The 12,895-nt window shown below is 41.7% G+C and overlaps 1 protein-coding gene across 1 annotated transcript in view; it reads left to right on the plus strand.

Moving 5' to 3' along the window:
* The window catches only part of POLR3A (RNA polymerase III subunit A), a 39,565-nt gene extending 28,172 nt beyond the window's left edge, over positions 1-11,393 (plus strand). Inside the window, exons 24-31 of the mRNA XM_064464904.1 lie at positions 1,214-1,384; positions 1,989-2,082; positions 2,193-2,285; positions 2,740-2,904; positions 3,582-3,746; positions 4,070-4,201; positions 5,568-5,700; positions 9,427-11,393. Of these exons, the coding sequence (XP_064320974.1) occupies positions 1,214-1,384; positions 1,989-2,082; positions 2,193-2,285; positions 2,740-2,904; positions 3,582-3,746; positions 4,070-4,201; positions 5,568-5,700; positions 9,427-9,575 (1,102 nt within the window). The 3' untranslated portion in view covers positions 9,576-11,393. The remainder of the gene's footprint in view (positions 1-1,213; positions 1,385-1,988; positions 2,083-2,192; positions 2,286-2,739; positions 2,905-3,581; positions 3,747-4,069; positions 4,202-5,567; positions 5,701-9,426) is intronic.
* Positions 11,394-12,895: the final 1,502 nt, after the last annotated feature.

The raw sequence follows: 12,895 nt of genomic DNA on the forward strand, positions 1-12,895 counted from the left end.
ATTACCAGTTTTCTGTTTTCAGTTAATGAGATTGCTTGCTTACGTTTGTTTTAAGAGTTCTTAAATATTAATTGCCTATTTTACTGTAGTAAGTTGTTTTAGCAGACTATATTATGCTGATCTGACGACTGAAAGATGGTACCATAGGAAAGGGTCTGATTCCTATGATGATTGTTTTTGTTTTATAGACTATTGTCATTTTACCAGGAGAAATCTCAGCTGAGATTTCAGCAATTTTGGGGTTGTGATATGACATGAATGAAAAGACCTCTCCAAATGATAGTGAGAACAAAAACCTCTACTAAAAGATCTTTCATATTACAGCCACCCAGAATTATTTCTTTTAGACGTTACAAGCTAAATCACTGTTAGACTGCAATTTTACTTGCTAAAAGTTCATCAAGGAAAATGCAAGAAGCTGCTACAAGTTAGATTGGTTTAGGAAGTGGCATGGTGCCTTAAGGTTGGAGGTTATGTTTGCTCTGGAAAAGCAGATCGCATTGCACTCTGCAAGCCTAAAAAGGCTTAACTGCAGGATCTGAACAAAATTGTAGGGGAGAATGTAAACTGCCCTTCATGTCTCATTTTGAGATCGCATATTGTAGAGCAGTGGTCTTCGTTTTTTGTCATGTAAGGACAACCAGTTCTCAAAATACATAAATTTTAAACAGGGATGAATGTGGGAATGAGCCCATTACATGCATAACTTGAAGGGAGAGTAGGTCACCAGTATTGGGCTTTGGAATAAGGTGCAAACAAGAAGGCATTAATATCTGGATTTTGCTCTGATTACAAAGTTATCCGCGTAATAATTTCTTAAAGAAGACTTAAAACAGACCTCTCGTGCTTAAACATGTGAAGGGGAGTTTTGGAAATGTTAGCATATGGGATTTCCCTGCATGGGGAATCCTGAATCTACTGCTTGATGCTTAGGAGAAGGAAGACAAGCGTTCTGTTTTCTGTGGTGGATGTTAACGCTGGGCCTGTGGCATGGCATGCCTGTATGACAGGGCAGCTTCTTGCCTTGCATCAGACCAGTCCTGAGTATTGGTGACCTTTTAACCTCTCTTCTGTTTATTGATTAAAAAAAAATTTAACAAATTCCTCATCTATCTGCCGGAATTGTTTCTGTCTTTGCCTGCTTAGGATTTTATGCCTTATGGAGTTCTGTGTCTCTTTCTGCATTTTCTTCACGAGAGAATTTCTTTATCAGGGCACAGATGGAGCCTGGTTCTGCAGTAGGAGCTCTTTGTGCACAGAGTATTGGTGAGCCTGGTACACAGATGACTCTGAAGACTTTCCATTTTGCTGGTGTTGCTTCAATGAACATTACTTTGGGTGTCCCAAGAATCAAAGAAATCATTAATGCTTCAAAGGCTATTAGGTACTAACATTGTTTTGTTTGGGTTTTGGGGTTTTTTTCCCCTTTGCCTAAGTGAGACCTGATGGATAAGTTTGCCCTATGCGATAGCATTTCCCTGTTCTCAGTAATAAACTAGATGGTATTGAATGCATGGAATACCCAAACAAAGCAAAAGGAATGTGTGTCCGACTAAGATACTTAGGGCCAGAGAAGAGCCAAGTTTTATTTTTCTGAAAATCAAATGAGGTTAAGTGGTTACTTATTAAGTTCAATATTCCATAAGGTGTCTCTTAGGTATTGTGGAACTTTCTGGTGTTTAGCGGTAGTGGAAGCAGGTAGCCATGCAGCCATACTTAAATAATACTAGAACAGTGCACACCGTGGAAATAGTCACAAGCTGCTGTGTTATAGTCTCCTGTGTGTTGGCTTGTTTTTACCAGCCTGAAATACACAAACAGTAATTTTCTTAAATGTACCTGGGGAAGCTGAAGGTCTCTTTATCTTATTAAATACTACTCTAGATATGAGAGAGGTTCCATAAGGCAACCTGTAATTCAAGTTGCCGTCTGTAATCTAGCTGAGCAGTTTCCTAACTGGTTTATTTCTGTGTGTTGATTCACTGCAGCACGCCTATTATAACAGCACAGTTGGACAAAGATGATGACCCTGATTTTGCCCGTCTGGTGAAAGGAAGAATTGAGAAAACTTTATTAGGAGAGGTAGGAGAAATTGTATTATTGCTAATGCTTTAAATGGAAACATTACCCAATTGTGATGGGGCGTTTTAACCATTTTCACATGCTAACTATTTTGTCCTTATCTCTTAAAGATTTCAGAATATATTGAGGAAGTGTTTCTTCCAGATGATTGCTTCATCCTAGTGAAGCTGTCTTTAGAGCGCATTAGACTACTGAGATTAGAGGTGAGTTGTGCAGTTCTTGTGCAGAATACAACTTGCATCTGTTCTAAAGGGTCTCTTAATCCTGTCTCTGAAACAGAAATCAGACCAGTGGAAGTTAAAAAAAGAAAGTGAGCGAAGGTTGTTCTGTGGCTACATCACATCGGGAATTTTTTCCCCCTTTCTCTTTCCCTGTAAAGTGGATAATTTTTCCTTTATTGGGAAATGGGAGAACGTACATTCATTTCTTGGTGTCTTGCTAAATACAAGGATGCCATTTCTGTCCGTTAGCCAACGTCTAGGCCGGTACCCTCAGCATAGGATGGTATTTCACGCAATTTGGAAGAGTAACAGTGTTTGTTCATTTTCCTACATTCCGCTTTCTTATATTCTATTGAAAGGCTGCTGTGTGTGTTTGAGCAGATGTATATATGTTAAGAGAGAGACCCTGATGTTTGCTGGCTGACTTCTGCCACAGGTGAATGCAGAGACTGTGCGCTACTCCATTTGCATATCTAAGCTCAGAGTGAAGCCTGGGGATGTTGCTGTCCATGGAGAAGCAGTTGTATGTGTGACCCCTCGTGAAAATAGCAAGAGTTCAATGTATTATGTATTACAGTCCCTGAAGGAAGAACTACCAAAGGTAAGAGCAAAGGCTGTCTTCTGCTTTTGCAGGAGGTAATCGGTGAGAATAAATTGGAGTTCTACGGTGGGAAGATGAAATAATTCTTGTCAGTATTGACAATGAAGGTAGGCTGAGTCTGTAACCCTTAGACTGCGATGCTGCTGCTTTGCAGTTGAAAGTAAGCCTGTGTTACGAGTCTTCCTAAACAGAATTCAAGTCTTGATACTTCCCCTGCTACATTTACTGAAGCATTTTGAGTGCAGCATTGTATGAAATAGTTATCCTCTTCCACCTGCATCTAGAACTGAATCACATGAGAGTAGCTGGCATTTTTGCAGCTTTCTGTGAGGAGACTGTCTGCTTCGGATTTTAAAAATAATAAGTGAACTTATTATTGGCAGGGTGCCCTTTCCTTTGTGTGGATCTGCCACCACTCAGAGACCTAGGTCGGAGTGTGAGGGTAACTGGCATAAAGTACAAAATATAGGTGGTGAGTGAGGTTTATAGTACAGCGCGAATGTCGCATTTGCACTAGTATATTTAAGAGCAGGAAATCTTATTTCATATGTATTTTAACTGTGCATTTACTCCCAAGACTGGAGCTTCTGAATAGGTTTGAATGCTCATATGGGTTACACTTCTATGCTGTGTTACTGCACACACCAGTCACTAGGTATTTCTTTCGTTTTATGCAGGTTGTAGTGCAAGGGATACCGGAGGTTTCCCGAGCTGTCATTCATATTGATGAACAAAGTGGAAAGGAAAAATACAAACTTCTAGTTGAAGGTGATAATCTCCGAGCTGTTATGGCTACTCATGGAGTGAAAGGAACAAAAACATCCTCTAACAACACTTACGAGGTAATGTTCGGATGGGTGCTGTGGGTTTTTCCACACAGCATCTTTATTACAAGTGCTTGTTTGCGCTCGGATGCAGCAGCTGATAGCTCATCAACCCTGATTTCAGTAACGGTTGTCAGAGTGCATTAAAGCAAGAGAATAATTCAGCTTGCAGCACTGTTAACTTGAAAGATGTGTTTTCTATAAATATTTTTAAACCGGAGAAATGCAGGAGGATAGTAATGGAAAGGGAGTATGATCTGACATCAGATGGTGTTTGTTCCAGGAATATACTTGCTCCAAGCGTTTGGTTCTTCACTGATCAAACATAATCTCTTGTGTAGGTAGAGAAGACACTGGGAATTGAAGCTGCTCGGACGACCATTATCAATGAGATTCAGTACACAATGGTGAACCATGGTATGAGCATTGACAGGAGACACGTTATGCTGCTCTCTGATCTAATGACTTACAAGGTTTGTGCTGTGCTTTTCCCAAATGTTACATTGGCCTGTTTATACAAATGAATTTTGCGGTGTTTGAGAAGGACAGCTGAGCTAGGGAGCTGGAAATTAGTTACAGGTTTAAAGAACTGTAAATTGTACTGACCAAATCCTGTTGGTTGTATATCAAACAAAATGCTTAGTTAGTCTAGTTCTTCGGGGTAAGCGGGGGAGGAGGTCTGTTTTGACTGGAAACAAGTTGATACAATGAATAGGGAACCATAATTCTGTCTTGGAAATAGGAATCCTAAAAATTGTGGTATGAAAATCAACTGTTTGGGTAACCATGCATGCAATTTAAGGCTTGCTGTGCAGAAAACCACATGGGGTGTGGTTCACAGCAGCTGCACTGTATATGAGAGTCAAAGGGTACAGACTTGACAAACAGAATCAGATTACACGTAGAGTATGAACAGTCCCCCAGAACTTGTTAGTAGAAAAGCATATCCGTTCTTTATTGATTGACTTTCTTTCCTTCCCATCCAATATGTTTTTTAGAATGGAGTACACTTAGTGAAGTCAGATTTTCCACTTTGCCTGCCAGAGTGCAAGGGTTTAATTTGGGTAAAATGGATGAAGGAGTTCTGACTTCTCCCAAAACTGTCGGGCTTTGTTGTACTGAGCTGCAGTAGTCCCCGGGGCCGCCCGTGTGGAGCTGCAACACAATAGCGGAGAAGGGCATCGGAGTGCAGTGTTTTACACTTGTTGGGCTCCTAGCATGCATTCTTTTGTCTGTACTTCTGACTTGTGCTTCTGTGCACAGTCTGTTATAATCGGGACATTCATTAGAAACAGAGGCAGGAATAAAACACGTTAGTTTAAAAAGCTAATCGCTTTTTTTCTGGAGAGCGCAAAAAAAAGAGGAAATTAGACATCTTCTGCAATCTCTTGGCAGCTGAAATCAGATTTATCAGTAGACAATAGACAGTAGCTTCAGCATAGTGCTTACAGATCCCACTGAAGTTTGTAGCTCAGCAACTAGTTTATAATTGCGCAGTTGTTCTCATGGCCACGTTTCTTTTAATCTTTCTGATATTCTTGCTTAAAAACAATAATCTATTGACCATTTATCACAGTTTCTGTTGTCTATGTGTAATCACTTGTTTTATTTAAATACTGATTACAACAAAGCTATTACGTTCAGGATGTTTGTGAAGCAGCATATTAAGACAGTGCTATATTGTAGATATTAAGCTTTTTACCTACCACTTCTTTCATGTGTATCTTAGAATAAAAACTACATTTCTGCTGTTCGCTTGAATTTGCTTCTTGAGCAAAGATAACTGACCTCTCAGCCACTGGCGTGATAGTCTGTCTTTGGGTTTTTCCATCAACCAAGGGTGAAGTGCTGGGCATTACTAGGTTTGGACTGGCAAAAATGAAGGAAAGCGTGTTGATGCTGGCTTCTTTCGAAAAGACTGCAGACCATCTCTTTGATGCCGCCTACTTTGGACAGAAGGATTCCGTCTGTGGTAGGTATTGCAAATCCTGTTGCAGTTTGTGGTCGTTCCCCAGCATCAGTAAACCTCTTCAAAGCGCTGGATTTTTGCCCTTGCTCAGCTTACTGTTCAGCTTACGTGTAAAAAACTTCAGGTCTGCGCCTGATCCACTTCTTGATCCTACAAGTTTGGGGGATGTTTGTTTCTCTAATCCTAATCACAGTCAGATCTTCAAGTCAGCTGGGCATTTGTTGTATGTTTCTTAAGGTAGACCTTTAGCAGTTTGGTTTCACTTCTCCCCACATAGCTCGGTGAAGTACCAGGGCATGTCTCCCCACTATCAGTAGTTCTGGGTTTTCAGTTATAAAAGGTTTTTTTATCTTCAATATCTAGAGCTGATTAACAAATCTAGTACCCTGTTCAGTATTTAGGATTCGTTTTCATTCCTATTAAGAAGTAGGAAGACACATGTCTCAGGCAGTGTAGGTGAATATCACGCTGTGCATGGTGAGTGCTTATGTGATTTATCAGTTGTACCTAGAAATAAACAGAAAGGTGAAGTTCGTGACTTCTTCAGTTAGTCCTGACCTAAATAGATTAAAAAGTGTGTTTGGTTTGGTTTTTTTTGAAATTAGAAGCCTCGTTTGTCAGTACTCTGTTCATTACCAGAACAGAGAAGATCCCTGTCCTGAGAAATTTCTTTTAAAAATCTCTGTTCTTCAAATTTAGAGTGAAGTTCATTAACATCCACTGAATCGTCTTCTCACTGAATTCATCAAAGAATCTGAGTTTAAAAATTCCTGTATACCCGCACACGAGTGCGTGCGCGCACACGTACATGCAGCCGAACAGAGGATTCAAATAGATGAGTTTTGTCATTCTGTTTGTCTCTTAACGTTGCATTTCTGCTATCTATTCTAATATTTGGAATTGAAACATTTCAAAATAAACTCCTCAGCGCCCATTCTGCCCAGATTCCATTCTCCTTTAAGCCACATATATTTTGGAACAATTTGTTAAAAAGCCTCTTACCTAGTAGGTTAAAAAGAGAGAAGGAGAATCCTCTTCATCCTGTGTTTAGTAAGGCCAACCGTCCTGGAGCTGTAACCACTCATTGGGAGTTTCTGGGTGCCAATGAAGTGTAAAAATATGAATGTATTATGTTAAGGTTTACTAGTTCGTGTGTATTTCTGGGTGGTCTTGGAAAGTGTATTCAATTTCAAACAGTGCTTTGTGGACAGTATATTTTTGGCATCACTGGAATTTGTTGGAAACCTTTGTGTTACTAGTTTGTGTTTTAAGAACTTGGCCACTTCCTGGCTGTCCAGCATTCCACGTGAGTGGTATTTTCTTTGTTTTATTATTATTTGCCCATGATTAAAGCAAAGAGCTTATGGGAGACTGATTCCATCCTGGATAGAAAATGTTTTCTGAAAGTCCCTTCTGAGCTGGTAGAATCTTGTTTTGAATAATGCGGAAACCCAAGATCTTTTCATGTTGCTTTCTATATTAAAAGTTTTAGTTCAAATAAGGAAATGGAATGGAGAAAACAGAAAATTGTTGTCTGTTTTCCAAAACTGAAGAGATGATACTGGCTTTCTTGTATGAAAAAGTGCTGTGCAGCTGCCTGACCTGGCCATCACTAGCTATCTCTTGGAATTGCTATGAAGAGACCGTACACACCCATGGTTTTGCATCTCCAGAGCAGGAGGAACTTAAAAATGCTGCCAAGCAAAACGAGCATGCACCCAAAGTCAGCCACAGGTGTTGAACTTAAGGGCATCTCAAATCAGGGCTTCTCCTGAACCTGCGGGTGTGGTTTTAGACCATGCGGCCTTTGAATCCCTTTTGTCTTGTAAGCTGCTTTTCCCTCCCTGAGAAAACGGGGAACAGCTGATTCCTGTTTTACCTGCATGAAGACACGCGTTTTCTTTTGAGAATTGCTGATGCCGCCTCTCAGTGGGCAGAGTGGGTTGAAACTGGAGCGGAGGAACACATCCAGTTCCAGCAGCATCCACTGGATGCTGGAAGCGGGATCAGGAAGGAGGTGCTGCTGTCTGCAAGCCGCTGCTTAGAGGTACAAGCAGTTTACCTTTCTGCCCCCTTCCCAAAGAGCAGCCAGCAGCACTCTGATGGCTAACCTACGAGTGGGAACGGAGAGCTACAGATCTCTGCGGTGATGCTCATTTATGAGGAGGCGGTCTGGAAGGGAAGTGTCAGAAATAAACTCTGCAACATGAGCAGTATGACTGGCTTCATCTCTACCCAGCTGCTTCCAGCTGGAAGTGAGAGCAGCAGCTCATAGCTGTCAGCCAGACGCTTAGATCTGCAGTAGATGGTAACTGGTAGTGTTAGGAGGCGTTGCGCTGGCGGAGTCTTGGATGGTCGTTAGAGCAGAGCGTGCTGTCGTGGCAGTTCTGCCGTCAACGATGTCGTTGCCGTCACCCGTGCGATAGGATCGTCATTGGCCTCTGGCATACGTTAGCCTGAGCAGACACCTAACGTACACTCGGGTGTCACGGCGGCGCGGTCTGCCCGACCATTTCCTGCGCTAATGGCTGCGGTCGGAGGCTGCAAACTGTGACTGTGTCCGTCAGGCCGAAGGGAGGTGGGGAGGAAGGGCGCCTGGTTGTGTGTACATGGAAGTATTGCAAGGGAAGAAGGACTCCCAAATCGAAATGCAGTTTCCATGGTGCAGTGGTTGGCTCGGGTTGAAAGGTTATTGTGCAAAACCAGGTAAGTTTTATTCTCCGAGGTGTTAGAAAGGTGTTTCCTTTGTCGATTGTAACTTGCGTGCTCTAGGGGCTGTACAAAGTAGGGGGCCTAAATATACAGTAACTCCTAAGCATTCTATTTTGCACAAGGTTTTTGAGTGCATAGTGTTGGAAAATATGTCGTAGAAATGCAGCTATGGTCTAAGAGTAAAAATACAGAATCTTCATTCATAAGCATTTTAAACTATGCAACAAATCTAGCTAGATTTTTAAGGAAGTTGATTTTTGTCCTTTGTGCATTCAAAGGTACAGATTTTTTCTTTTGATTTTCTTAAGGGTTTGTGTGAAGGACAATATTCTTACACTCCTGAGACTGTGCGAAAGTGTCATTCTGATCATAACAGTGTGCAGAAGGAAAAAACCACTGGTATCTGACAGCTCGCTCTTAACGCAGAACGTTCTCTGGAAAACTTGTGTACACCAGTATATCTGGAGTATAAATGTGTCGGTGCGTTGCTGTCAAAATGTTACAGCTATCCAAAATAGTTGGGACAGATTAAATCTTTAAATTCAAGACAAGCACTTTTTGAATCTTGAGAAGGCAAGAAGTAGTAGAGCTGACGCAGCAGGGTGCCTTGTGCACCGGGAGGTTGCAGGGCTTGCGAGGGAACTTGGCCAGACTTGGCTCAAGTCTTGGCTCTAGGTGGGAGAACGGACATGAAGGAGCTTTGCCTTGCGTTTTCTGCTGTCGGCACCGAGTGGAACGTGTCTTCTCCAAAACCAAACCTTTGGAAGCTCTTCAATTGCTAGACAAGGTGTTTTGGTTAGGTAGAATTTTTCCTGTCTAGAATTTAAATCACACAGATTAAATATCATGTTGGTCTGATGACTGTAATACTTAGCTTTATCTAGTGAGACCTTGGTCTCTACATGTGAGGTTTGAGGAGGTTTGATAGGCAATGCCTACAGAATGGGCAAACGAAAATAGATTTGTCAATCCTCACTCTTCAGAAGTTCAACCTGTTTGGTTTTTTCCCCCCCCCAGGTGTTTCCGAGTGCATCATCATGGGAATCCCGATGAATATTGGAACGGGACTTTTCAAACTGTTGCACAAAGCAGACAAAGAATCGACCCCTCCTAGGAGGCCTCTGATATTCGATAATAATGAATTTCATATTCCCATTGTTACATAGCACTTGGACTTAATACAAGATAGCAAAACAAGAAATAGCAACATCATTTAAATTAAGAAACGTGTATTATCAGTTCTGTGTGTCTCTAACGGTGAACAGGTAAGTGAAGTGCCATCAGAAGAACTGCCTGGTCGTTGACCACCTGCTGTTAGCGCGGACCCTGAAAGGAGAGGCTTCTCTGTACCAGAGAGTGGAAATGAATTTCAAGTGGATTTCAGCTGATAAAATGTTCTTTTTCACGTGCTAGAAATAGATCTTTGCATTAATATCAACAGGTGGAAGTTGTTATTAACTCAATATTAGACATGCGTGATCAGATTTGATTAAAAACACCCCAAAACTGCATGAGAGTTCTGTGAGCTTGCACGGAGCACGTTTGTAAAGGGCCTCGCTACAGAAGCTGCAGCGGTCGACCTGTAGCCGTTAAGAAGAGGGACTTGAGAAAGCCAGAAGTGAGTCTCCGATTCATTTATACCGAGTTCAACTTCAGGAGTGCTGTTGAAAGGGTTTGAAATACTTGCTCTTCGCTTGTGTCTTTTTAAATTGGTTTTCTTTTACCCCAAGTTATTGTCCAGTAAATGGTTTGCCTCCCCAGCATTTTGCTCCGGGACGTACCTGCAAGAAGCTGCAGATTGTAAAGCTGCTACTAAATCCTGGGAAGACTGTTACAAGAAGATTGCAAATTATAAGTAGCTTTTCGTATTACAGTAGCTGTTAAACTGCTGGAATCTGCAATTTACAGCAGTCTTAGTGTTGGGAAAGTTTCATAATTGATCGGGATCATCTGAACAACCTTGTTTATTTTAATATGTAAAGTAGAAAAAGGAAGGGAAGCTGTTTTCATGCATTGCCATGAAATTATTTCAAAATACCTTAACCTTTAGCCCGATAGAGCAGTTTTCAGAATGAAGACAGATTTTAAATTATTTTAGTGCATTTAAATTTACTCTGGTGCCATGGAGGGAAGGTATCTTAGTCTTTTCTTGTCAGCAGCGTCTGAATATTCAGTGTGCTCGTAACACGAGTCAAGGTTGAAGAGAAATAAAACAGAAGAGCTGAAGTTGTGTGCTCGCGGAGTAGAAGCCGCTGCCGAGTGATCTCGCGTTTGAAAAAGAAGGGGTTTCTGCTGCAGTTTGTCTTCATTTAGCAACGAAGAGCGTATGGCTACATTCGGAGACTGTGGATCTGTTGGTTTAAGCCTTAGCGTGCCACTGTGTTTATTTTCTAAATCATCCTCCATGCAGAGAAGACCTGATGTGGAATTCAACATAGCTATTCTCATTATTTGGTGTTTTCAGTGTGATACTAAGATATTCTGCCTGGATTTTGGCAGGGTAATGACCGAGAACACAATGCACTTAGTATCTGCTCTATATATTTTGCTACTTGCTTTTAACATAGAAATTTCAGAATCAATTAAATGCTTTTTTGTGATCTCAGTGAGATTGCCGCTTACGGATTTGCCCGTACAGGAGTCGAGCTCTAATCTTTTTAAAGACGTGAGCGTAAGACGGGCCAAATGGAGAGAAAGCCCATAAAGCTTTCCTGTGAAGTACTCCGTGCCATCAGGGGAAATTCTGCTGCAAGTGCTTGTGGTTTTGTGAACAGAGGTTCTTCTGAAGGTGTAAACGGGTGGGGTTTGTATTGGAATGAGTAACCACCTCTTCCTTCTTTTCTTTTTTTTTTTTTTGATAAATATAGTGAAATGCGGCTATTTAAACGGTGGGTTTACTCTCTTGTATGTGTTAAAAGTATTCAGTAAATTACACCTGTTGTTGTCTTTAATATGACAATAAAAAGAGGCAGAGATAAAGAAAATGGTGTTTGTTTATTGATACATTATATTTGTGCATAATTCATCTCCCTCGTTTGCTGAGTTACTAAGACAGTTGAGAATTACTGAGCTTAAATCTCAGGTACTTACGACCGAAATGAATATCTAATATAAAACCCATCTTCCTTTCAGGTAATTATAAACACGTCTTGCCCTCCGAGCAGGCTGCGCCCAGCCTGCAACTGTTTCAGCCAAAACCAGGTTGTTTACAAGAGCGCTCTGATTGAGTACGTACAGTTGGGGCTTTCTGCGTGGTCAGGGCGCGAATTAGCCGTTGGGTGTCACTCACAAGCAGCTGCTTTTTTTTTTAAGGGTCTGTTTTAATGGTCAAAGAAACAGAACTTTGGGATCGTTCTTAAAATTAACATTTAAATTAATTTTCTTATCTTCAGTGCAGGTTTCATTTTTTAAAAATAAACACAATTTTGCACTTTTTCCTCTATTTTCTAATTAATGTGCTAATTGAAGTTAAATACTAAGTTAAATGTAAATATGCAATAAATAATTTTGTTCCTGGAAAAATGGCTAGGTAACAGTAGAAGCCCTCGAACAGACCGTGCCAGGCAGCCAACGTGGCTTTGCATGGGAGAGCATCACCGGCTCGTTCATGCAGGCTCGGACTCGAATGCGTACTTACCAGGGTGAAAACACTTGTGGTGTTGATGCTGAAACCTCTACGTTAGGTTATAGGACCAGCTAGGTGCCATCCTTCCAATCTGATCGCCAGATGCCCTTAAAATTATAAGCGTCGTCCAGCTCCTGTGGAACGTCGGCACCGGGGTTGGAGTAGAAAGGCTGCCGAGGAATCGCGGGTGTGACGCGCGTAGCCAGCGAGGCCAGCGGCAAGTGGGAGGCCGGAGATGGGAGCCCCGATTCTTGTCGGTAACTGGTGATGGTGTGTGTTTAAGAAAGCAAGGATTGGCTAGCAAAATGAATGTAGTTAGTCCTGAATAGCCGTATCCTGATTCCTAATCTCCTCCATATTTTTCATCTGTTTTAAAACAAACGTAACTTTTTCCTGTACTGTCAAGCGTAAAAACTCCTCGGTAAGTCATTATTTACAAGCTGATCCTTGGTTTTTATTAGTTTTTCTCGGTGAGGTCTACTGGAAATACTTCACTGTGCAACTTGCGCTAAAACTTCGAGAACAGTTTTCTGTCTTAAGTAAATGGCAAAGCAGATACATTGTTCAGTTGGCATCTTTCGAGATTAGTAGTTCTGGATCCTAAGTGTAGTGGGTCAAAAACCCCCTTCCGTCTCCACTTTTCTTTCTAACATTAGAAGTAGCTGAATAATTACTCTTAAAAATACATGGGTAGCTACTTGGAGGTGGTGGGTGCTTCTGTGTGTCCCTGCTCCAAGAACAAACGAAGGCATGCCCGCCTTTGGCCCCCCGATGGGAGCACGGGTGATGCCCCGCCGGTCTGGTGACGGGCGCCAACGGACGAGCCCGGAGGCCTGGCCCTCGGCTGGGGCCGCAGCGCCT

This window comes from Phalacrocorax carbo, chromosome 13, assembly GCF_963921805.1.
Source record: "Phalacrocorax carbo chromosome 13, bPhaCar2.1, whole genome shotgun sequence".
Taxonomy (NCBI): Eukaryota; Metazoa; Chordata; class Aves; order Suliformes; family Phalacrocoracidae; genus Phalacrocorax; species Phalacrocorax carbo.